The 27,826-nt window shown below is 29.6% G+C and overlaps 1 protein-coding gene across 1 annotated transcript; it reads right to left on the reverse strand.

Annotated features, from left to right (window-relative positions):
• Positions 1 to 27,801, reverse strand: LOC111642165 (ATP-binding cassette sub-family A member 3-like; the record flags this gene model as incomplete). Its single annotated transcript, XM_023388454.1, has 12 exons — positions 27,604 to 27,801; positions 21,971 to 22,092; positions 20,483 to 20,638; positions 15,974 to 16,211; positions 13,394 to 13,585; positions 12,222 to 12,406; positions 7,479 to 7,604; positions 5,284 to 5,413; positions 3,585 to 3,739; positions 1,204 to 1,359; positions 332 to 542; positions 1 to 247 (listed from the first exon to the last, which is right to left on the reverse strand). Coding segments are annotated over exons 3-12 (1,781 nt in total), but the record flags the coding sequence as incomplete, so codon positions are not given.
• Between the last annotated feature and the right edge of the window lie 25 nt (positions 27,802 to 27,826).

Consider the following 27,826-nt stretch of genomic DNA (forward strand, 5'->3'; position numbering starts at 1 on the left):
TTTAGAAATACATCTTCCATAGTCGTTACAGTAATCCCACATGATGTAATTCCTAATTCAGAATATGAATTTTCCATAGATTCAAATAGCGTACCAAAAGACTGTGATACTGAAGAAAGTGAATATACCAGTTGTTGATTTATATTGCTAACTATTTTAGCTTCTGGTATAAGTCTGTTAATTCTCCGTGTTATTTCATCAACCTTACAGCCATCACCTTTTGCAATATGAAGATGATAACCAGTACCTTTTGAAAATATAATCACAGTTAATTTGCCAATTTATATTGTAAAATACATAGCTGTAAACTTATATTTTAAAACTACAATACCAAATTTTCCTTTCAAAAATATAGAAGATCCACAACATTTGACAGATCCCTCTGCCATGATTGCTATACGATCGCCGAGCGCATCAGCTTCTTCCATGTAATGAGTAGTCAAAAGTACAGTTCGATCTCCACGCAATTCTAGTAATGCATCCCAAATTACGCGTCTTGCTTCTGGATCCATCCCCGAAGTTGGTTCATCTAATATTAAAATCTTAAAATAATAAAATAAATGTCGTCATTACTACACTATAGATTGAGTTACACAGATGATATATAATGTGAACTTATATAATAGCAATAAAGAATGGAACAATGCTCCTAACAATTAATCACTCTGTACCATTTAGCATGAATTTTAGTTAAAAGTATTTGTGGTTGGAGTGTAACACTCAACCACAAATTCTTTTAACTAAAACTCACATTCAATGAATTTATCTAATTTCTAAATTTAAAAAATAGTAATAATAATATATGGCTAATATAAATTTAAAAAAGTATTTGAAACTATTATAAAGAAATTTGTTCATTGTAGAGATATAAATACTGAAATATTGTTATATTTTGAACATTAAATACATCTTAAATAAAATCTAAAAAATTATTACATTCATTATTAAATTCATTATTCCTGTTCCTTACAAACTTAAATTAATATTAATAGTTAAGTAATTTATTTTATTTATATATAATAGGAGTATTATGATACAAATAAGAAATCACATGAATAAATACGTTCAGAAAAAAAATGTTTTTTTCCTGAAAGTATTCTTTTATATAAAGCATTAAAATTTTAACTTCTATGATTATTAATGGTTAATTTATAATATAAAAATCAAATGAGTAGGTAGCTGTCATCAAAAATGTTAACATACTTTTGAACCCCCGATGATTGCGATTCCTAATGACAATTTACGTTTCATTCCTCCCGACAGATCTTTCGACAAAGCATTTTGCTTGTCTGAAAGTTGAAGAAGAGCTAATATTTTTGCTATTTCTTCTTCCATTTCTGACCAAGGTAGATTCTTAAGCTGAAATTAACAAAATATATCTAAATTAATTTGATGTAATTAATGATTAAAAATAGTGAACATTAGTTTCATCAATGACTGATTTTATCTAAAATAACAAACAGAAATATAATATTTTTTAATATAAAATAACATTTAAAAATTTGTATAATTGTAGAACTAAAAATAATATAATTTTGCACATTGTTAGAAACATTTTAAGAAATTTTATTCAAATTTTATAAGTTTACTCTTATGTAAATGTGATTATGCTTGTATGGTGGCAGTTCCACCATAGAGAAGTGGCCGTAAAGAAAATTAAAAACTTCAGATTTCGATAGTAGTCTAAAGAGAAGATACGTTGGAGTTATGTCTACTTTGTCATTTTAAGCAACTTTATCAAAATGGTAGACTTACAATTTTACAATTTTACACAATTAAAAAAATGCCTGTTTTACAATTTTTAATTATTTACTATTTAATTACTTTTTATATTTAAATAAAACCAAAATTCAGTCATTTACAAACACTGCACAAATTTTCAGTACAGATATAGCAATGGAATTTGGCATTGAAAAATGTGCTATAATAGCAATAAGTCAAGATAAAATCATCAACAATAAGGAAATTGTGATTCAAAATGGCTAAACCACCAGGAGCTTACATAAAGAGGTCTATAATTACCTGGAATTTTTACAACTGGATAACACCAGGCATGTACAAGTCAATAATGTGATTAGCAAAGAATATATTCAAGAAGTGAGAAAAATACTTAGGACAAAATTGAATAGTGCAAATACCATTAAAACCATCAATACACTGCTGGAATTATGGAAACAAGCTAATCTGCATAACCTAGACTTTAAAATAACAAAACTCATGACTATTCAAATATGCATCACATTTCTGGAATGATATCAATAGATCATACCTCGCAGAACTGGAAGTCAAACAAACTGTTGAAGAAGAAATTTTAAAAATGTCTAAATTATAAATTAATTATTTATAATTATTAAATTTAATATGAGATGGCAGCATAACTGCCTACCTCTAGTCAAATTAATTAATTTCCAATATTTAATTATAGCCTTTGCATAACCCAAGAATTTGGTATATCGTTTGGTGTGTTTATCAGACATATTATCTGTAATTTTTTTTTCCTGCAAATCAAATTCGCATTCCAGTGTGGTTCATTCCACACTAGAAGAAATGATGATGATTCATGCTCCTTAACAATGTATATTGTACAATTTTCTTTGAATAAACATTATATGTAAAATATTTGAGTATCTTTTTCAGCATGGAACGCATTATCATATTTTACATTAATTTATATGGAAAAAAATTGTTTCGCATAACAAGCGTTTTGCATTACAAGGAACAAATTATGCTCGTTAAGCAAGGTTCCACTGTACTTGGATGCAGTGCTCTTTAAGTAACATTGCATTTTCTGTTTTTTTAATTGGCACCGAGTATGATTGTATGTGAACATCAAATCCAATGTCAATTAACTTAGTTTACTAAACTAAGCTAAAACTAAAACTGATATGCAGGAATGCAACTAAAATAGAATTTTCAAACTGTCCACCATGCTCTCTGTTACTTACATATCTTGCTATTTTTCTCTGCCTGATTATTTTGTTTGGATTGTTTGACCTAACTATTTCTGTCAGAGAAAAATAGCAAGATATGTAAGCAACAGAGAGCATGCTTACATATCTTTGTAAGCATGTGGAAAGTATCTTTGTAAGCAAAGGAAAGTTTGGAAGCAGTGGAATGATTTGAAACTCAAATGAAGACAATTATGTCAGAGTTGATTTTTGATTTTGTTATTAAAACAGCATAAGTGTTGATTCAGAAGAACCTAACATGGCAAGTGAAAAGGTTTTCAATTTCAATACCGCAGAGGACAAAGATATATAACTTACTTTACATGCAATAAATACTGAACATTTCTATTGACAACTTGAAAAAAATATAAATTTGTCTCAAATATTAAATAAGTTTAATTATATGAAACTAATTTAGTTTCTATTGAAGAATCTATATGAAAATAATGCATCAATATTTAATGTAATCACAATTGGTTTGCATTCTATTGAATAAAAACTGAAATAAATTCTTCTTCAACAGGTATTTTGTAATTTAAAAAATACTTTACCAATTTAAATTATTTAAAATTTTTTAAATTTTGCATTATGCTTTAATAGTAATTAAAATATTTTAATATTTTATGGAATACTTACACCACCAAAAAATTTTAAATGTTCTTTTACAGTAAGATTATCATAAAGAACATTATGTTGAGGACAAAGTCCAAGAGACTTTCGAGCACTAGTCGTTTCAGTTAAGATATTATAGCCATTGACTATAACTGTTCCTGAAGTGGGAGGAAACATTCCTGAAAATGAAAACATTTAAATTTTTTTTCTTGTGTAATTGTCTGTAGTATTGTTGTCATATAAATTAATTAAAATTGTACTGTAATCATGTTACTGAATATTTATGTAGTATTAAAACACAATTTATTGTTTAAAAATACAAATAGTTTGATGTTATGAGTGAACTTACCAACCATTTTAGTCAACTTAAAGTTTAAAAAGAAAAAGTAAATGTGAGGTTAGCCAATTAGGTGGAAAGTGTCACGACAATCCAGCAGTCAAAACAGTCATGTGGGCGTGGACTCACGGAGACAGGTTTACCATTTAAAACCATTTAATAGATATATAAATTTTCTTACAACTATTCTTATAATGAGGCATAATGCCTATCCAAAGGAGGGAAACAAGTCTGTTCAAAAAGTCCAAATGTTCTGATGATCATTTCGTTTCTTCCGGCGAAGGTGATGTGGAGAGCGACGACCCTGGAGCGCACAGCATGACTTGCAGAGATGACTTCTGATGACTAGGTGTACCTGGGTGAATCTCAACGGGACGGGATAACAAAAATGAATCTTGGGACGTCGAACAAGCCTTTGTTGTTCAAGAACAGGAGCACTATGAACCAAGAACTTCCTATCCTTTAAACGCATAGTTTTATAAGTTTTTCCTTTAAAGCTGCCTTTTCATTGGTCCCGACTTGTCACTTGGTGACAGTTCAAAACCGATTGGAGGGCATGGGAGAGGTCAGTTTCGCAACTAAATACGATTCCTCTCCAGCCGTGTTTCCCTCAACTTTAGTCTTTTCTATTGTTTAAATAATTTACAAAAAAAAAACCTTCTTTGTTTAATCAAGATCTTTAATTTCTCCCTTTCGAGTTGTAAAAGATTTTAATTTCTCGATTGATAGTCTCCATTCGGACCTCTACATTGACTTCCTTCCGGGTCCTCACATAAATATATTTGACCAATGTAAAAGGAAGGTCAAGAGACAGCTTGATGTAAAATATGATGGTTTCGATTTTGTGGTATATTAGACTTAAAAAAGAAGACAAAGAATAAACCAAAATGAAAACACCATAAAGAACAAAATATCAGACAACAGTGTATGTGAGGTAGAATTAACTTTTAAATTTGGTTACAGTGTTTGGTAATTTAATATCAATTTTTATGATTGTCTTTTGTAATTATTTTTCTAATGTGGTACATAATTGCTTATATAGTGATATAAATGTTGGTCTATCTGTATATTGTATTCTCATTTATTAGATTCTTTTATATATATTTTAATTATAATATCATTGTCCAAATGTATATGTAACCTGGCTGAAGAGGGCTGTTATTAAAAAAGCCAAAATGCCATCTAGGATATCATGCATTAATGAATACAAATCGAAAAGGTGTGTGATGAGTCTGGAATTATAAAAATGAGTCCAATGGACTTGTAGTTATTTACTCCTAATTAATATTTTTATAATTCATATAAAAAATATTTTGAATTAAATAAATATGTTCAATAAATAAGAACTTTTATAATTTGCATAAAATAATGACTTGTCTGAAATACCTGTAAGAATACTCATTGTAGTTGTTTTTCCAGCACCATTATGTCCTAATAATACAGTGATTTGGCCCGGATATAAATTTAAAGTGACATCATTTACTGCAAACTTGTCAACATTTCCAACTTTAAATTTCTGAAATTATAAACAAATAATTATATTTATGATTTTATTATTTAAATGTCTACTAAGACAGATCGTACTACTAGGACTTATTATGCCGGTGTCCAAGTCCTGCAAAATGAGGAAACATATCCAGAGAAAAAAGAAAACTTTATTGTTGGCCTGATTTACCTGTACACAATTAACACACTTTGTATTTTGGACCATTTGGTCCCTCATCAGTGGGTTTACCACTACCATGTGCTAAAAATGAGATTTAAAAAGGGGTTACAATAATGCTACAATAATTTACTGTACAATAATACTATTAAAATGACTTACATTATTTTGGTCTCTAATAACTTTGAAATATGAAAATAACAACATAAAAATCCATATTGAAAGTCATTTCAATAGTATTATTGTACGGTAAATTATTGTAACATTATTGTAACCCCTTTTTAAATCTCGTTTTTAGCACACGGTGGTGGTAAATCTGCTTATGAGGGACTAAATGGTCCAAAACACAGTGTGTTAATTATGTACAAGTAAATCAGGCCAACAATAAAGTTTTTTTTTCCTCTGGATAAGTTTCCTCATTTTGCAGGACTTTGACACTAGTATAATAAGTCCTAGTAGACATTTAAATAATAAAATTGTATAATAAGGACACAAAAGCTTAGGAATAAATTATATTTATGGTAACAAACACTTCAAAATGAGTTATGAGCTATTATAAAGTCCAAAAATATATATTTTTTACAAATGAATTGTTTTTCTTTATTAAAATGATATTTTTGGCTATTTTAGATAACTAACCCCAGATTAACAACAGAAAAATAAGGCATTCTAACATTACATTAAAAATTTTTGTTTTATATAAATACTATAAAATTGCAAGAAAATATACAATACACTAAATTATAGTACACTATAATATATAGGAAAGTTATTAAACAACAGAAGTTTTAATCTAAAATTTGTGAAGACGTGCAGTGTGGAAAATCTTATTGCGGGAAACAAAATAACTTTTTAGCAATATGTACAGTATATACTTATGTACATGTACTGTACATACAGTGTCTCAAAACTGTTATCACACACAAAGGTAAAACAAACAATATCAAGCACAAAATGTAAGACAGCTATCATTTACACTCATGTTAAATGGGCACCTTCAGACTAACTGACCACTGCAGCTGTTAAATCAACAGAGATTGCCATACATGTATTAAGAGGGTGATGTAAGAGAAAGGGAGGAGGAGATTGGTGTAAGATTACAGTTTCGACTTCCAAGCCAGAGGAAGGATTCTATATCTTAAACGTTTATAGTGGCTTTTTTTCTGGTGACATTTTATATCTCTAACTGCTCTATATACCCAAGCTGTTTCTTGTGTATGGTACTATATATGAGGCACACATGGTCAAACTGTACATTAATATTGAGATTTGAAGCAAAGGTGGCCAATGTGGCATTGGTCAACCCTTTCATGATAGAATTCCAACGTTCTTTGAGGCGAGTGTTTAAAGGGTGCAATGTAGCACCTATGTGTTCCAAGTTGCAGTTGGTTCTGTGATCTGTAATGCGGATAGTGTATATGCCAAATTGAAGGTACATATCTGTAAAATCTTTACAAGCTGTCACCTTACACCCTCTCTCCTTCCTTTTCTCTTTCTTACATCACCCCTCTTAGCATTTGTACAGCAATATTTGTTGTTTTAACAGCTGTAGTGATCTGTTAGCCTGAAGATGTCCATTTATCACATGCTAAAAATGTTAGCTGTCTTACATTTTTGTGATGGATATTGGTTTGTTTTGCTTATTTATTAAGTGTAACCAGTTTTGTGTGGTTATTATTATGATACAGTTGGGTTAAATCATTTAAAAGAATCAAATTATAAAATAAAAATGTTATTAAAAAAATGCTATTTATATTAAGAAAACTATTTTTCTGAAATGTCATAGTTCTCTAATAATAATGTATATCATAACTGAAATATGCAGGCAGATACTTTATAGAAAGTATGCAAAACAACATAGTCAATTTTTTACTAAGTGCACTCCAGTAATTAATAAGTTCTAATAAATTAATACAACCTTTATTAGATGAGATATTGCTACTGATGGTGTGGAAGTTATTGGTTCTTCTTCAAAGTAAGATGAAGGACAAGTCTTTATAATGGGAAAATCTGCTTCCTCGTGATAATTTGACCAATAAGATTTCTGTAAGGAAAAACAAAATTGACTATCCTAAGAATAAATTAAATATTTAATAATATCAAAGTAATAAAAATTAGTTAGAAATCTTTTAATTTTAAATTACTAAATAAAAAATGTAAAAGTCATGACATTTTAGATCTTAAGTCAAATATTAAGTCAAAATGTCTAAATATATAAAATTACTTGTCCTGACTGACTGACCCATCATCGCCCATAGCAAACCGATGAACCTATACAGGTGAAATTTTGTACACAGTTAAGATATGTCATGAAAATGCACACTAAGAAGGGATTTTTCGAAATTCCCCCACAGGGGGAGAGGGAGAGGATTAAGGCTTAACCTGAAGAACGGCTTCTACTGTACTATTTTAAATGCAATTTTTTGTTTTCAACAACGTTTAGTCTTCATTGAGTACAGTTGTCCCTTGATAATCCGACAGGTATGGGACCAAAGGTGTGTCAGATTACCAAAAGTGTCCGGATTACCGAAAATAATTACATATTTCGCATTGTTTTGCTAGCAGTAACTTACAATATTCTCTACTCCAACTGTTCGAACAGAACTGCTCACATAAAACACACGAAATGTGTGTCATNCCTCATAAAATGGTTTAGAAATATGAACTAACAGATACAGTGGTACCTCAGGATACGAACGCCCCAGCATACAAAATTTTCAGGATACGACACGAAATTTGAACATATTTTTGCTCCATGATACAAACAAAAACTCATCAAACAACATTATGTAAGTTCGCAGCGCCATTTTTTTATTCATTTCTGTTCGTCAGTCTCAGTCTGCGCGTTTGCATCGTCGTGGAAGGATCTCGCTCGATAAAGGAAATCTCGAGATATTATCAGAAAATGATTGATTTTATTGAAAAGAAACATTCCGAAAAGGTTCACACTGGCCGTATTGCCACTCGGAGTAATGACATTTGCCTAAGTCATTTTAGAAACATTTTAAAAAGTAGCCTACTTTTTAAAATGTTTCTAAAATGACTCTTTGGATAGATATTTTACCAAGCGACCTCTATCCAGTGAAAGTGCTGGTAGAAGTGAAGGAAAGAAAGCAAAAAAGCAGTGAATAAAAAATTAAAAAAAAATATGAAACAGAAAAGATTAAAAAAATTAGTGTTAAGTTATTGTTACATTATATTATGTAAGTTAAGTTTTAGTGTCATTTCCCTTCTCCCTTTCTTCTGCCACCAGTTTACACCTCCACTGTCGTCTATCCTCAAAAGTAAAGTGCAAATAAAACTACATTTTTTTTTATCAATTATTATTCTATTATAGTTATTTATACATTTACAACTACAAAATGCATTTTTCAGTGTTTTCCTTACTATAGTTATTTTTTTTTTAATGTACAAATTAGCTTTAATTTGAAGTTTGTTTTTTGTGTTGGAACAAATTATTTGGTTTTACATATAATCATAGGGGAAAAATGATTCACCTTACGACATTTTCATGATACAATCTCAGTTTCGGAATGGATTAATTTCGTATCCTGAGGTACCACTGTAATTAATTTTAAATAATAGTTATTATAACTAATTTTTAAAAATTTTCTTTAATTTATGCAAATAAATAAATTTTGTAATTCTTTTATGTTTTAAAAATTTATATAACAGTATAAAAATTACAAAGAAAGTGCAATAAGTGTTTTTATAAATAAAACAAAACACCTTTTTTACAAGGGTGCAATAAATATAATCATTATAATAATCACATCATTTATTTTTTTTAGCATTGTACTACTGATTAATTGATTATCAGTTATTAATTATTACAAAACTATTTTGACATTGTTATAAGCCAATTTTTATAAGAAAATATAAATTTAAATTTTACAAATTATGCAAATTTAGTAATTAACTAAAAATTTCTAAAGCATTAATAGCAGAATGAAGCTCAGGTGAATATTTCATAGTTTATCCAAAACATGATAAAAGACAGTAAATGACTCATAATGTATTTGGGAATAAACATGAAACTGAGATAAAATGTGGTAGTAAAATTCAGTAAAACCTCATTATGTCAAAATTTAAGGGATAAAAACATCCCAAATTTGAGTCAGAGTTTTGAATTAATAAATTTCATACCTAAATTTTCTCAAATTTTTCTTTGGCCATAAATTTCCCATAATCAAGTTGTTTTTCAAGAATCTGTTCATAGAATGATTACAAAATTGTATATAGTTTATGGCGCATTTAAGAGAATTTTCTAGGCATTGCTTGTGTCCCAATCAGAATGCCGGTAACATACTGTAACAGTGAAAAAATGTCAATGCAAGATTATAATGGTATGATGACGTTCTTGGAATGAAGCCATAGTGTTTAATTATCTTAATGTCTATATTCACACAGAATATAGACATTATATAGACTGTATGAGAAAATGTAAATCATGGACTAATCAAAGTGCAAAGGATAAAACAGAAAAATAGGTTTGAGTTAAAAATAAGTATCATCAATTTTGACTTGGAGACCATTTTATATGAAAAATCCTATATGTTGTGCTTGGGACAAGTAGACAACTTCAAGTTAACTCAGTTCTATTAGGTGAGGTTTACTGTATTTTACAAGAATAAGCATTTGCAAGAATCTATAATGTGCAAGTTTATTTAAAAGCACAGCACAAGAAATATTGTGTTTGACTGATATTTTCTACTGTTTTATCATTTTTTTACAATTTATGTTGTCAGTTGTTTGAAAATATGACCATATTTTTCTATTCATTCTAGATAATCAAGTCTAGGTAATCAGTATGTCAAATTCATAAATACCTTTGCTCTGTTACTCTTTTCATCTATAATTCTTTTCACCATCAATGGAACAAATACAATAAAACCATAAATAATCATCGTTGGAATAAGATCAATGAGAGAAAAACTCATATCCAAATAATTGTACGGTGGATAAAGCATACCTTGAATAAGTAGCTGTAATTAAAGCACAATAAAAATTAATTACATGTTATTAATTACAATGTAAATGAAAATTAAACTAAAAAAAATTAAATATAAATAAATATAAATAAAAATGATATACAGTATATAATTACATTTCCCATTTTAATTAGCTCCAATTAAAATTTTCTATTTGAAATATCACTGATGTAATTTTGAAACATCAATGAGAAAATGTAGTTGAAGTTAATTCTTTTATTAACATTCATTCATAGAAGTTATAATTAATTATATAAAAAAAAGTCAGAAAAAACATTAGTCTGATTAAAATCTTAAAACTAAATATCTTAATGTTTTAATATCCTAAACATGACAAAAATCTCTGAATTCTTGATAATTGAAGTGTTTTTTAAAAAAGTATCCTAAATTATAGATTATGATTCTTCAGAACAAGTGCATGAAGTGATGAAGTGGAAAATCACGCACACATTAATCATGGTTCTAAATATGTAATCGTCCAAAACAGACTCAGCTTTTGTAAAATCTGTGCGAGATGAGTCCATAAACAATTCTCAAAATCACACAATCATTTTGACATTATCAATGGCTTTTGGATTGCTGTGCTAATAATGGTGATACCTTGGAAAAAATCATCACTAGAGATAAAATGTGGGTTCACTATGAGATGGAGATTAAACAGCAGAGCATAGAACAGAAATATGGTGGCTCAACAGTCAAGAAAAAGTTCAAAACTCAATCAACAGTAGGAAAAGTGATGCTAACCATATTTTAGCACTCCAAAAGATCAATACCAGAACATTACCAGGAAAGGAGCACAATGGTAAGCAATGCTTATTACATCAGATGTGTAATCAACTGAAGCCTGTTATTTGAACAACATGCCAAGAATCGTCCTCTAAAGGCAATTCTGTTACTATATGATAATGCTTATACTTATTCTGCTGGATTAACTGTTGAAGTGCTCCGGAGGCATTGGAATATCCCCATTGAATCCTGACCTCATTATCCCTTCAGATTATTCATTCAGTCTACTCATTCCTAAAAAGGCAGAAGATTTCCCACATACCAATATCTAAAGAAAGCTGTGCATACCTCTCAAATCAAACAATTTTTTACAGGGCATAATGACAAAAATAAAGTACAGATCTGTTTCTATTTAGGCTAGTAATTTCTATTAGGCTAGTGCTTTAATAAATTTTATAAATACATTCAGATAATTATTGACTCAGCTTCATATAATTTCAAATAAAATAAAATAAGACAGAACTTGGATAAATAGTCAATTAATATAAATCTTATTTAATTCAAATTAAAAAGTTTTAGAACTGATAAATATATACTTACCACGATATCTTTTATACTTTTTTCTTTTTTATGTAAATTTATAAATGCTAAATCAATTGCAGCTTGAAAGTTAAGGAAATTTGATTGCAGATATTCTGATTCAGCATAACCTGTCCTGTAACCTGGGTGTAATAAAAATTAAAATATTAGAAATTTCAAAAAAATCTTACTGGTTGTTTAGTAGACAATTTTGTTTACTCAAATGTTTATTATTTTGTTTACTAGTTTAAAAAAGAATTTAATTANGTTATATTTTAAGTAATACAGTATTATAAATATAGTACTGAAAATTCAAATATTGTACGATATTAACAATAAAAATTTTAATTTTTAAGCCAACTTACAAGAAAACAGAAGTAAGGAGGTTTTGGCACACCTGGTTGCCAAGGCCAAACTGAATCCAAGTACCAAATTAGAAGACTATATAAAAAGCAGGACAATATTAACATGCCTAATATATGTCCTAAACTAAAACCATCTCCTCCTTTGTATGGTGCTTCAAATAAATTGTCCCAATGAGATCCAGTATCTAAAATTAAAAGTGAAATATTTAAGATAATTATTTTTATATATATAAAATAACAAATATAACAGTCAATTGATAACTTCATAAATATTAATTTGATTGAAAAGTAAATTTATTTTCTGTATATTCTGTTAATGGTTTAAGAATTTATATTGTTGCAATATTGTATATGTATTTCAAAACATTTTATTATCACTGTAAACTGTTATAAAACTTTGATGAAGCTTTTAATTACATGAATTGTTTCTGAAAATAAAAATAAAAGTATAAAAAAAAATGTTTAAGCTATCAAATGATTATTAATCTGTCTTTATAATCTTTTCTTTCATACAATGCCAAATTATCAAAGATGGAAAAAGACAAAAATTTGTACTTTTAATACCACTTTTGTTTTTAAGTCTTCCTTACACACATTATAAAGATAAATCAAATGCTAAGAAGAGTATAGGCATCTTAGCATTTGATTTATCATGATTTTACATAGAGTTGGCCTACTCTGAAACTAAACTAACACACATTATAATATTGTTTTGTCATTTCATGATTTTCCTGAGTGAAGACAGTGTACAGGATGGAAAACTGCAACAAACTGAAGTAATTTAATGATTTTTGATCATTAGTTGTTAGAAAGCCCAATACTATACTAATTGAGCTAACTTGATAAATGCCAATAAAGAAAAAATATTTATATGATAACAAGTCATATATACTTTTCTATTTCATCTCTCAGAAACATCTGATACAGATACAAATAAATTAATTTGGAAATAAATGAAAGATCCTGTTTTAAGTCAATAACTAAATTCATTTTTATTATCAACAATATGACTTCTGTATTGTCATCATATAAATTATTTAATCTTTATAAGTATTTTCCAAATTATTAGTGATTTAAATTTATCACACGAGAGTTATTCTTTTTCCATTTCTAATAATTTTGCAACAAAATTTAAAAATAAGCAATTTTCAAAAACATTTAACAGTACTTACCAAATTGTTTGAATGTGGACATTATTTTACTAGCCCAAGTGAGTGCCATATTTGGTAAAAGACAAGATAGTAATTTATCACTTAGACTGACAGTTACAAAGAAATCATTATCTCTGAAAGGCATCAAAAGAGTACTAGGTACAGCGTAACTGGTTATCCAAAGAATAATTGTGGCTATTACAGCTAATGCAGCTACGAAGAGATAAAAGAGAAATTAAATAATTATACTTGTGTTATTGGATAAAAAATACAATAAAAATAAAATAAAAGTTTTGATTTAAATAATAAAGTTATCATACATTTCAAAATGACCCAAATGAATTGACTGAAATATAACTAATGAATATATAAGTAATGAATATTGATTAACTGAAAATGTCAGATTTTTGTATTAATTTATCTCTTAATAATACAATTTTTCAGTTAAAAATATCTCAAATTCTGAAATATCAAATTTGAAATTTGTTATTCAATAAACAAAGCAAACAAAACCAATTTTCAGCACAAAAGTTATGAGAAAACTAATGTTTTTGACTGTGTTAAATGGGCATCTTCAGGTTAACTTACCTTTGCAGCTGTTAAAACAAGAGGGATGGCATTCATTATTCAAGAACTTCATTTTATTAAAGTTTCACAGGACATATAAACAACTGATATTATAAATTATAAAATGTTAATCATTTTATGTGTTTTCACTACAGAACAAGCTTTAATGTTTAATCTATTTATATTTCTCTCAGTGAAATGCAATTTTATTTATACTTGTTGAAATAATTATTTAATATCATAAAATAAAAAATTCTGCAGTTTATGACTAGAGGCAACTGAATCCCTGTAGATAAAGGTTTTTGGTAAAGAAATGCATTTACAATCTTGCATTTTGTTTTTATTTTATATCTGCCTGGAGAAACATTTTACATTTAAAAAGAAAACATGTCTGGGGAAGAAAGGATGCAAGCTATGGTAATCCTAAATATAAATAATGTTCACGATTTAACCAGATTTTAGGAAGTCAGAAATAGAACTCATCTCCCTGTAACATTTCAAGCAAGCTGAATAAGATTTAGAATATGAGGATATAAGGAAAAAGCCTAAATGTTGAAAGAATTTTCATTAATTTATGAAATTTTGTCAATAAATCTTGTAATTCTTGTATATATGTTCCTTTATAAATATGAGAACCCAGGCTACTATTTTTTGTAATTTTAACAATCTCAATTATTTAAGTTTTGTTTGAAAGTTATTCTATTTAAACCCATATCAATAAATACAGTGGAGGAAGTTCACGAGATTTTCCCACCGATAACACTTCCTTCATAGGTGACACATCTTCCAATAGAAAACTAATCATCAAAGGAAATATTTTAAAAAATCAGAGATTGGATCAACCAGCAAACTACCAAATATGCTCACCCCACCCAGTTTCATTTTGAAGTGCATGTTTATGTCTGCTGTACTCAACTGCTGATCTTCTCAAACTCCCACCACTTTCCCACCAGACCTTTGCTACTCCAAATAATGAATAATTAACTGGACCCATTGTGAATATTACTATTGCGGACTTTTCTGAATCAAGATTCATTGTAAACAAGCCTTTCCCTCTTCAGGACATCAATGATCATCAAACATTACCCATCCAGGTATTTATCAACCCATGTATACAATTGTAAACACATTCTCATATAGGGGTGCATAAGGATTTAGAAACCTCTTGTATCTCTACTTTTTTTGTACCTTTTGACTCAGGAAAATACATATTTATTTTTGCTGGTTAAATGCATAGTGGAGTGCATTACTTCTGAGCTTTCCTGCTTCTCTAAAATTCCCTTCATCATCCCTTACTCCATAGAAGTCCTACATATGTGGCTGCTTGCATAGTTTGAAGGTTCCTGTGAGCCGAAAAGTCACAGGTGGGTGTCAGACCTGGCTCTGGGTGCTGCCACCCTGTTCACATAAATATGGCATAATGTGTTTTGAAGTGGGCAATGGCATAATGGTGTAAATGCCAAAAAATAAACTTTTCAGAAGATATAAAAAAAAAACACTTTCTAGTGAATGAATTAATTCAAGATCTTGAAGGAATTCATTTCAATTTTATGATAAAATGGTAAAAAAAATTCACTAGGTTACATATTCTCTGGAATAACAAAATAATGTAAACATAAGCCATAAATGGCATTGCATACTTCATATATTGCCATTGTTATATTTCAATATGTTTTTAACATTAAATTTTAATTGCCAAGCTGATCTAAAGATAAACTTAGAATTAGAGAATACATAATAATTACACTTCTATGCATTTGTAACTAGAACTATTTTAAGATGATCAATACAAAACCTTCCTCACTTATTTCTAGCCATTTATACACGAGTACGTACCACAGTGTACCTGAAGAAGGCCTATTAAGAAGGCCGAAAATGTTCGTACGCGTGTATAAATGGCTAGAAATAAGTGAGGAAGGTTTTGTATTGATCAAGATAATAATTAGAATTTAATTTTGTTTTTTAAAAAAATGGTAAGTTTAAAACTGCAATTGCATTTTTTAAAAAGTTAAATATAATTAGTTGTATTATTACCTTTATTAAATATAGTAGTAATTACAAAACAAAATAAAATAGAAGCTGCACAGTAGAGAAACATAAGCATAAAAAATAAGGTACTTGAAGTATTTCCAATTACAGATATGCCATCACCAAATGCAATTGAATATAAGATCGTGATAATAAGAGATAATATTGTCATTAATATCAAATTGCTAACAAAAACACTTCCCCAGTAACTTGCAGTAGTCATACCCATCATTTTCATCATTTCCTACAAGATAAAAGTAGTTTAATTAATGAAATAATAATTATTCATTTTAATGCAGTAATAATGAATATTTGGATTAAGATTTAATTACTGATTTTAACTTAAATTTCTGAAGCATAGTAATTAATCATAAAAATATCTGTTATAAGATATATAACTAATAATAAATACTACTGTAGAAATATAGCAATAACAAAAAATCTCTCTGTTAGAGTTTTTAGTAATTGTTACAGTACATTTTTTAAAAGAACTTGCTGTTATTTCTCATTAATAGTATGTTAGATTAATTTTTTCACATTTGAATTCTGATTGTTGATACTGATATTATTGATACTACTAAAAATATAGGTGAGAAACAGTTTATCCATTATATCATTCATTAAAATAAGCTATTAAGCTTATAAAAGTGTCTCAACAAGAAATAAATTACATTCGTTTAATGTAAAACGAATGTAATTTATTTCTTGTTGAGACACTTTTCGCTTCTATAAAAGGTTAATGTTGATGCAAACATCAATAAATTAACCTTTCATTAAACATTACCTGATAATGCTGTGAATACAAAATGAATACAATTTATTTCCATACAGCAGTGTTTTTCAACCTGTGGGTCACAATCCCCAGGGGGGGTTGCAAAGCCTTACACGAGGATTGTGGGTAAAAGAAAAAGACAAGTGTTTGTAGGTCCTACACTACAATAAAAAAAAACTACAATTTCAGTGAGAAGGCTGTACCTGTTTATTTTACAGTACAATTGGTTTTTCAATCGATATTTAGGTCTCAACAGAAAGAAAATGAAATACGTAGTTTTTAAAATCACTGATATAGTTTTAATATGGCCCTGGGGGGTCGCCAGAATCTTTTAACTTCTAAAGTGGTCGCTTATTCAAGAAGGTTGAAAAACACTGCCGTAGAGTAACCTTCTAACAGCACGGGATTAATCAACATAAATAAAACTCACTAACCTTATGTGAAACTTTGCATTTAATTGTGAAAAATGTTATGAATGTTTTCGGTCCACACCTAGAACTTCCCTAAAAATTGAATCTCTCTGATGCTTGGAATTCCAAGCTAGAATGCTAGCACCAGAGAGATTAGAGTTTTTAGGGAAGTCCTAGGTGTGGACCGAAAACATTCATAACATTTTTCACAATTAAATGCAAAGTTTCACATAAGGTTAGTGAATTTATTTTTTATTGAAACATTAAATAATGAAGTATAAAATTACTTAATAAATGAATAGTTTGATTAATTAATTGATGTTAAGCATTTTTTAATCAAGTAATTCTTATTGAAATTAAAATTGTTGTTAAGAATTATCAATTTCAATAATCAATAAAGAATCCGCCAACAATTAAAACTGAAATTCAAAATCTTTATTTACAGTTCAGTTCAATTGTATGAATAATATATTTTGCAAATTAAATTAAAAAAAAAAATTCCTCTAAATGGATGATAAAATTTTGCAATTAACAAGAAAAAAGGAACATCTAATAATGGTTACTTATGTTTTCATCTTATTAAAAGAAGACCCACAACAGCATCAGGAACATTTATTCAAAATTCATCATATGTTTTGGTTTATATGCTCTGATTAAATAGATGAATGGAGAGAGACAAATATTTTGACTAATTTCTGTTACAAAAAGTAGCATTTGGGCAATTTTTTCTACAATTACAGTCATCATACATTTCCTGCAAAGCCTCCACAAATTATTATCTTAATGCATGAATAAAATAGATGTTTTAGATGTCTCTTGATCTTACATCCCGATTGTTCTCACCTGTTTCCAGTGGTAATTTGAGACAGACTCGAGAATTCAAAGATCAACACTGGCATTTAATTCAACACCAATTTCCAATCTCTACCAAAGATGTTTACTGATCTTGTGACTTTTGTTTAATTCAAAAATTGTTTACCTCTCTTAACAGTTATTATTTCAAGGTGTCAGTCATTTGAAATTCTAGATGACAAACAAATTATTAAAAAGGATTAATTTTTTCTTTTCTGAACAAAATAAAATTCTGAAAATATTTTATTTCGGGAAGAGAGTTTCAGAAATGGTTTGGACCATGTCTGTGACCTCATAAAATGGTTTAGAAATATGAACTAACAGATACAGTGGTACCTCAGGATACGAACGCCCCAGCATACAAAATTTTCAGGATACGACACGAAATTTGAACATATTTTTGCTCCATGATACAAACAAAAACTCATCAAACAACATTATGTAAGTTCGCAGCGCCATTTTTTTATTCATTTCTGTTCGTCAGTCTCAGTCTGCGCGTTTGCATCGTCGTGGAAGGATCTCGCTCGATAAAGGAAATCTCGAGATATTATCAGAAAATGATTGATTTTATTGAAAAGAAACATTCCGAAAAGGTTCACACTGGCCGTATTGCCACTCGGAGTAATGACATTTGCCTAAGTCATTTTAGAAACATTTTAAAAAGTAGCCTACTTTTTAAAATGTTTCTAAAATGACTCTTTGGATAGATATTTTACCAAGCGACCTCTATCCAGTGAAAGTGCTGGTAGAAGTGAAGGAAAGAAAGCAAAAAAGCAGTGAATAAAAAATTAAAAAAAAATATGAAACAGAAAAGATTAAAAAAATTAGTGTTAAGTTATTGTTACATTATATTATGTAAGTTAAGTTTTAGTGTCATTTCCCTTCTCCCTTTCTTCTGCCACCAGTTTACACCTCCACTGTCGTCTATCCTCAAAAGTAAAGTGCAAATAAAACTACATTTTTTTTTATCAATTATTATTCTATTATAGTTATTTATACATTTACAACTACAAAATGCATTTTTCAGTGTTTTCCTTACTATAGTTATTTTTTTTTTAATGTACAAATTAGCTTTAATTTGAAGTTTGTTTTTTGTGTTGGAACAAATTATTTGGTTTTACATATAATCATAGGGGAAAAATGATTCACCTTACGACATTTTCATGATACAATCTCAGTTTCGGAATGGATTAATTTCGTATCCTGAGGTACCACTGTAATTAATTTTAAATAATAGTTATTATAACTAATTTTTAAAAATTTTCTTTAATTTATGCAAATAAATAAATTTTGTAATTCTTTTATGTTTTAAAAATTTATATAACAGTATAAAAATTACAAAGAAAGTGCAATAAGTGTTTTTATAAATAAAACAAAACACCTTTTTTACAAGGGTGCAATAAATATAATCATTATAATAATCACATCATTTATTTTTTTTAGCATTGTACTACTGATTAATTGATTATCAGTTATTAATTATTACAAAACTATTTTGACATTGTTATAAGCCAATTTTTATAAGAAAATATAAATTTAAATTTTACAAATTATGCAAATTTAGTAATTAACTAAAAATTTCTAAAGCATTAATAGCAGAATGAAGCTCAGGTGAATATTTCATAGTTTATCCAAAACATGATAAAAGACAGTAAATGACTCATAATGTATTTGGGAATAAACATGAAACTGAGATAAAATGTGGTAGTAAAATTCAGTAAAACCTCATTATGTCAAAATTTAAGGGATAAAAACATCCCAAATTTGAGTCAGAGTTTTGAATTAATAAATTTCATACCTAAATTTTCTCAAATTTTTCTTTGGCCATAAATTTCCCATAATCAAGTTGTTTTTCAAGAATCTGTTCATAGAATGATTACAAAATTGTATATAGTTTATGGCGCATTTAAGAGAATTTTCTAGGCATTGCTTGTGTCCCAATCAGAATGCCGGTAACATACTGTAACAGTGAAAAAATGTCAATGCAAGATTATAATGGTATGATGACGTTCTTGGAATGAAGCCATAGTGTTTAATTATCTTAATGTCTATATTCACACAGAATATAGACATTATATAGACTGTATGAGAAAATGTAAATCATGGACTAATCAAAGTGCAAAGGATAAAACAGAAAAATAGGTTTGAGTTAAAAATAAGTATCATCAATTTTGACTTGGAGACCATTTTATATGAAAAATCCTATATGTTGTGCTTGGGACAAGTAGACAACTTCAAGTTAACTCAGTTCTATTAGGTGAGGTTTACTGTATTTTACAAGAATAAGCATTTGCAAGAATCTATAATGTGCAAGTTTATTTAAAAGCACAGCACAAGAAATATTGTGTTTGACTGATATTTTCTACTGTTTTATCATTTTTTTACAATTTATGTTGTCAGTTGTTTGAAAATATGACCATATTTTTCTATTCATTCTAGATAATCAAGTCTAGGTAATCAGTATGTCAAATTCATAAATACCTTTGCTCTGTTACTCTTTTCATCTATAATTCTTTTCACCATCAATGGAACAAATACAATAAAACCATAAATAATCATCGTTGGAATAAGATCAATGAGAGAAAAACTCATATCCAAATAATTGTACGGTGGATAAAGCATACCTTGAATAAGTAGCTGTAATTAAAGCACAATAAAAATTAATTACATGTTATTAATTACAATGTAAATGAAAATTAAACTAAAAAAAATTAAATATAAATAAATATAAATAAAAATGATATACAGTATATAATTACATTTCCCATTTTAATTAGCTCCAATTAAAATTTTCTATTTGAAATATCACTGATGTAATTTTGAAACATCAATGAGAAAATGTAGTTGAAGTTAATTCTTTTATTAACATTCATTCATAGAAGTTATAATTAATTATATAAAAAAAAGTCAGAAAAAACATTAGTCTGATTAAAATCTTAAAACTAAATATCTTAATGTTTTAATATCCTAAACATGACAAAAATCTCTGAATTCTTGATAATTGAAGTGTTTTTTAAAAAAGTATCCTAAATTATAGATTATGATTCTTCAGAACAAGTGCATGAAGTGATGAAGTGGAAAATCACGCACACATTAATCATGGTTCTAAATATGTAATCGTCCAAAACAGACTCAGCTTTTGTAAAATCTGTGCGAGATGAGTCCATAAACAATTCTCAAAATCACACAATCATTTTGACATTATCAATGGCTTTTGGATTGCTGTGCTAATAATGGTGATACCTTGGAAAAAATCATCACTAGAGATAAAATGTGGGTTCACTATGAGATGGAGATTAAACAGCAGAGCATAGAACAGAAATATGGTGGCTCAACAGTCAAGAAAAAGTTCAAAACTCAATCAACAGTAGGAAAAGTGATGCTAACCATATTTTAGCACTCCAAAAGATCAATACCAGAACATTACCAGGAAAGGAGCACAATGGTAAGCAATGCTTATTACATCAGATGTGTAATCAACTGAAGCCTGTTATTTGAACAACATGCCAAGAATCGTCCTCTAAAGGCAATTCTGTTACTATATGATAATGCTTATACTTATTCTGCTGGATTAACTGTTGAAGTGCTCCGGAGGCATTGGAATATCCCCATTGAATCCTGACCTCATTATCCCTTCAGATTATTCATTCAGTCTACTCATTCCTAAAAAGGCAGAAGATTTCCCACATACCAATATCTAAAGAAAGCTGTGCATACCTCTCAAATCAAACAATTTTTTACAGGGCATAATGACAAAAATAAAGTACAGATCTGTTTCTATTTAGGCTAGTAATTTCTATTAGGCTAGTGCTTTAATAAATTTTATAAATACATTCAGATAATTATTGACTCAGCTTCATATAATTTCAAATAAAATAAAATAAGACAGAACTTGGATAAATAGTCAATTAATATAAATCTTATTTAATTCAAATTAAAAAGTTTTAGAACTGATAAATATATACTTACCACGATATCTTTTATACTTTTTTCTTTTTTATGTAAATTTATAAATGCTAAATCAATTGCAGCTTGAAAGTTAAGGAAATTTGATTGCAGATATTCTGATTCAGCATAACCTGTCCTGTAACCTGGGTGTAATAAAAATTAAAATATTAGAAATTTCAAAAAAATCTTACTGGTTGTTTAGTAGACAATTTTGTTTACTCAAATGTTTATTATTTTGTTTACTAGTTTAAAAAATAATTTAATTAATTAATTTATTTATTTACAACAAGAAGTACTCAATTCTTAAAATACTCTAACTTGCAACACCATAAGGAAAAAAGCCCAAAATTATGGAATTCAGAGGCAAGATAAAAGGTAACTGAGATATGCAAATGATCAAAGTTCTGTGGTGATTGGTGGTATGGATAGTACCTGAAAAAGCAGATAAGTAACTATACCAGAACAGTGCACTATTGTCTTGTAAAATATAAATAACTGCAACAAGGCTCTTTGGATGCTTATAATATGCTTAGACAATAACAACATTAAGTATTAATACTTTAACATTTAACTGTCCACAAAAAACCTTTATCAGTGTTGTGTTTGTTACAATATCCACTAACGTTTTCGACCTCCACCGAGGTCTTCTTCAGGTGCTGACTAAGCATTGTCTCCCCTTGACTTTAACATTTGATCATCATCAAGGACAGGATTATCAAATTAAGGGAAGTTTGTTTGTACACACTTGTCAACTATTTGGGCTGTAATTTCAGCATTGTGAAGTGCTATATGTTGTAGTGGATTCAAGATTCTCACCCAGAGACATAATCAGAGCCGGCCCTACCATAGGGCAAACGGAGCAGCCGCTCCAGGCGCAAAGTCCTAGGGGGCGCTTCAGTAGTAAAGAAATTTAAAGGAAAAAAGATTTTTTCACTTTTTGATATTTTAATTGCAAGCGTTTGGCCAGTATGTGAATGGCCTTATCTGTTGAGATGTGCGTGGCTCGAGTGCGTGGGCGGAGTTCCACCCCCAGGCGCCATAATAGGATCTCGCTCCATCCGGAAACTTGACTCGGGCCGGCACTGGACATAATAAAGAGAGAATAAGTGCTTGAAGACAAATTTGAGAGCATGTGAATCAACACATCAGGAGCATGACAGTACATGGATCACTTGCTTCTGTGAACAAGATCAGAGCTCACTCATTTACAGCATATATATGATCAATTGTGTCCATGAAAACAATTACATATTTGATTGAGGATGCCATTCAAACCAGATAATTTACTGAAAGTACACTACAACACAGGACTCAATGATTAGGTCCTAGAAGACTTGAGAGCAATGGACACTTGCAGAGACATAGTTTGTTCAACAATTAAACTAGTCTAGGTCAGAACAATAGTCAGAAAATCATTTGGAAATGAAACTACCAACACTATGCTGAGGAAATGCCACATGATCAAACTAGCGAAATAGTGCAGGATAGTATCATCATGGACAATGATGCACATTCCAGGGTATCTGATAGCTTTGCAATATGTTGATTTGATTCTGGACTCTGTGATATGACTGTTTCTGGAAAATGTTCCTAACACTGTCTTCCACAGGACAATAATTTGAACATATTGGAATAGTTTGCAGATTCTTCTGAACTTACTTCTGACATGCAAGACCCTGCTGATCGTCAACTGTATTGAAAGCTGTAGAGTTTCCTGTAGAACAGGTCCGCAGGGCTTCACACAGAAAAAAAAAAACAACGGACAAATCAGCTCAACAATAACTGAGTATTTAATTAACTTTCGTTAAGGTACAAACGGGATTATTACATAAGACACGAACTATTGACAATAATGTGTTATATCCAAGTGATACATGCAAACACTACATACACCTTTCCTCTCTTTCCTTCCTCAGCTTTGGGGGTTCATGACATGTGACAACGTGGGACAGCGAATGACGTGTAACAACGGAAGATATTAACAAAATTACTCACGACAATCTTACGCTGCTTACAAACATTTGAAGAAGAACTAATCTGCGCCTATGAATCTTCAGTCGGTCTTCTTTCTCTTGGACAAGTTGTTATTCGCTGCCACATTATCCTTGTTTAGATGCAAACCAATTTCTGCTATCTTGTCTCCCTACGTCCTCGGGTCTCCCATGCTCAGCACCTCAATCTCACACACGTGGCCGGAACATCATAGTCAGGAACAATCCGGAAGCAAAAAAGATACTCCTCCACGTGGGTCACGGCCTTATATATCCTACACAGCAGATATCCTCCTCACATGACAACAACCGACCAATCCAGTTGCCAATATACAGTGAACTGGGGACAGGTGGCATCATAAACAAAAACGAAAGGGGTGAGGGAAAAACCGAAACAACAAAAAGGAAAATAGTCTCAAAGCACTACAAAGCTTTCTGTTTCTCATCTGAATGTTTTACATACTCAGCTGGATGCTACATGACATTGTAAATCTTGGGTAATGACTGACAATTTTAAGTAAAAACAATAGAAATACATGGCTGGTGTTATTTACATTTAATAAATACATAAAAATATAAATATGACTTTTACAAAGGTAAAACCTTGCTTTTGTCCTTTTTGCCATTTAAGACAAAAGCAAGGTTTTACCTTTGTAAAAGTCGTATTTATTTTTTATGTATTTATTAAAAATAAAAAGAAACTGACAATTTTGTTGATGGTATAGTGACTATGCCCACCAGTGGCCGAGTGGTCTCCGTTGCCGCTCATAGCGGTGGTGACTGGACCCTAAACACTGGGAAGTTCGGTTGTGGGTTCGTGCCGCGATCGGACAGGCTGGCTGCTTGGAGTTTTCCGGGTTTTCTCCTTGCCAATAACGACTAAATAGGAGGCCAGTTCCACATAAAAGTCCTCCCGGAAGGCATTCTTTCCCCGCACGCGCGTGACACATCATTCAAGGAAGAAGGCAATGGCAAACCACTTCCTCAACTCTTGCCAAGAAAACTACATGGACAAGGAAAGACTTGTCCATGCAGTCACCAGGAGTCAATGACAACTTGATGGAACTTAACAACAAACATTGTGACTATGCCACAGTTTTTTTTTTCTTTTTCTTCTGTACTTTTTGTTCTTCATTTCCTTCTACCATTTTAGAACTGTCTTTCCTTTTTACCAAAGGACGGGAGCTACACCAATGTTGGGGAAATTCCATCCTTGTGTTCAAGAGCAGAGCTGTGAAGTAGATTTTCTCAGTATGATGCTAGTCTTTGAAATGCTGCTTATGCCGCCTGATGCGGCTGCCTCTCTATATCATGGCATGGCATGGCCCTGTTCAAGAGACCAGTTCAATGGGTTTTGTGGACACTATACATAGGAGTGAAGGAGCCTTCAGAAAAGGGGACTTTTTGATTAACCTTTGGATAGGAACAGAAAGGAGACAATAGCTTTTTGAGGTGTGTTGGTAAGACGAAGACTGTTTGGCAAGAGATCTTCATGATTGGAGAAGCCGAGAAGATTAGATACAGAGTAAGACATTTTGGATTTTGGAGGTTCTTTTGTGAGAAGACGACATCCCCACTCTGGTCAAGATTGAAGAAATCATTCTGTAATCTGGACAACCTAATTTTTCAACAGTCTTGATCAATGAAAGAATTGAGGTACCCCTTTGTTCTCTCTCAACTATTCTTCTATCCTTGACTTTTGCCTTCTATTGTTAAAATTCTTTCTTATATTAACATTAAGATTATTATTGATAGTTAGTTTTAATTATTTAGTTTACTGTTTTGTTCTCATAGCTTTTGGTGTTATTTGGAATTCTTTGTAAATGTTTTTTTGTTATTTAGTTAAATATTTTTATTTTGTGCTGAGCATTTGTTGAGAACATCACAAATTGTGTTGTAGTTTGTAAGAATTCCAGAATCAATTCAAATAAAATTTTATTTGTTGTCACAACCCATTACTTAAAATCATACATTTCACAATATGCTATGGTATATAATAATGTGTATTGCTGCACTTGTTATGCACATACATATTAATGGCATCTATTTAGCATCTCTTGTCATATTTTTTGATAATTTGCATATTTCAAGCATTCTTATAAATTTGCAACTTGAACACTATGAAGGAAAAGATGCCAAGTTGCAATGTTAATGAGTGTACTTATAAAATTTTCTGATTTTATAAATTGAAATAAAGATTGAAAAACTGATTTTAATTTTTATTCTTAAATATAAAGAAATGATAATTACTAGTGCTGTCTACTTTATGTTCTCTCAAAATTTATATTTGTTAGAGCATATACAAGAAGTTATTTGCTAATTTTTATATACATTTTTACACAAAATAACCATTTACTGTTGGTGTTTAATCCTTAAATATATTTAAAAGAATACATTACACTCGTCTATCAGCTACTGCTTACTAGCAGGTATTTCAAATGCAGTTATTTCACCTAACGTAGTAAGTTATACCCAGTTTAGCTTGCATGATAATAGAGCAACACTTCTTGTATTTATCTCCACTACTTGATTTACTATTACATTTTGAACATATGTTTTAAGCACTAATCACAAAAGTTTATAAAAATTGCAAACAATAGCAAAAATAACCATTAATTGAACCTAAAAATTCACAGGAAAACAAAAACATGGTGATATGAAAAGCTTAAAGCCTACATTTATTATTTATTACTGGCCAAAGACTGATTTTAACACCACCCCACAAGCATCAAGAAAACTTCACAATTTGTGAAAAATTTTAATTTTAGACGTACAATCAAATTGTTCGTAAGTCTGAAAGTTTGTAAATAGACGAACACTTGTATTACATACTCACAACTTTACAGTAATTCTTTATTTTTGCCATTTTGTTTTTTCTTATAATGCCAATCTTTCCTTCTTCCACGATCTCTAGCAAAAATCTTTATTAAGGATTATCAGTACAAGCAAAAAAATTGAGAGTACAATTTACATAATAATACACAACAAAGGATTAAATAAGAAAAAGAGCAAGGAAAGAACAAAACATTGTATCTTGTTGCTAGATGGTTAAAGTATAGGCAGTCTCAATAAAAGTTTTCAGTTGCGAAAAACAAGGGCAATCTCAAAAAATTGGGACATCTGGCAACTCTAATGAAGAATCAGTCTGCTGATGTACAGAAAAAACACTGAAAATAAATCAAGAGTAATAAAAAAAAAACTTTACTCAGTATTACAGCTCTAACTTTTCAAGCCCATAGATTATATAAGGTTTTACATAATATATTAATTTAAATGTAAATTCTTTAAAAATTTTTACTATTTGATTTTAAAAATGATAATTTATGTTGTTTTATATATCTCTTTTTGCATGATCTCATTATTTCTAAAATTTCTCAACAGAATCAAAGTCTGGGTTCTGAAACATTTAGGTTTACAATGTCATATAGATAAAGTAATGGGGGGGGAAATTCTCATATGAAAAGCTTGACTATCATATTGTTATTAATTTAATAACAGAATATTGTATTTAAGCAATTCTTTCTTTTTGGAATAAGATTTATCTTACTATAGAATAAACAAAAATTGTCCTACTAGTATTATCTTTTCAAAGATAATTCTAGGTGAAACCATTATTATAGACCAAAATCAAAAAGTAATTATTTGATATTTTATTTAACCTACCTTTATATATTCGAGGGCCTTTTTGACTGCTAATATAATAGGTTTGTTCTGTTTTAAAGCCATAATATTCTGATATTCTCAGTTTATATTTCAACACAGTTGAAGATTCATCAAAATCTAAGAATATAGCAGCTCCTATTACATCATCATCTGTTGTCACAAATGTTTCAAGTTGCTCTTCAGATTCAAATCCTAAGACACCTATCAAGAAAAAAATTTAATT

Source organism: Centruroides sculpturatus, unplaced genomic scaffold (assembly GCF_000671375.1).
Source record: "Centruroides sculpturatus isolate CEXI.00-Female unplaced genomic scaffold, Cexi_2.0 scaffold1688, whole genome shotgun sequence".
Lineage (NCBI taxonomy): Eukaryota > Metazoa > Arthropoda > Arachnida > Scorpiones > Buthidae > Centruroides > Centruroides sculpturatus.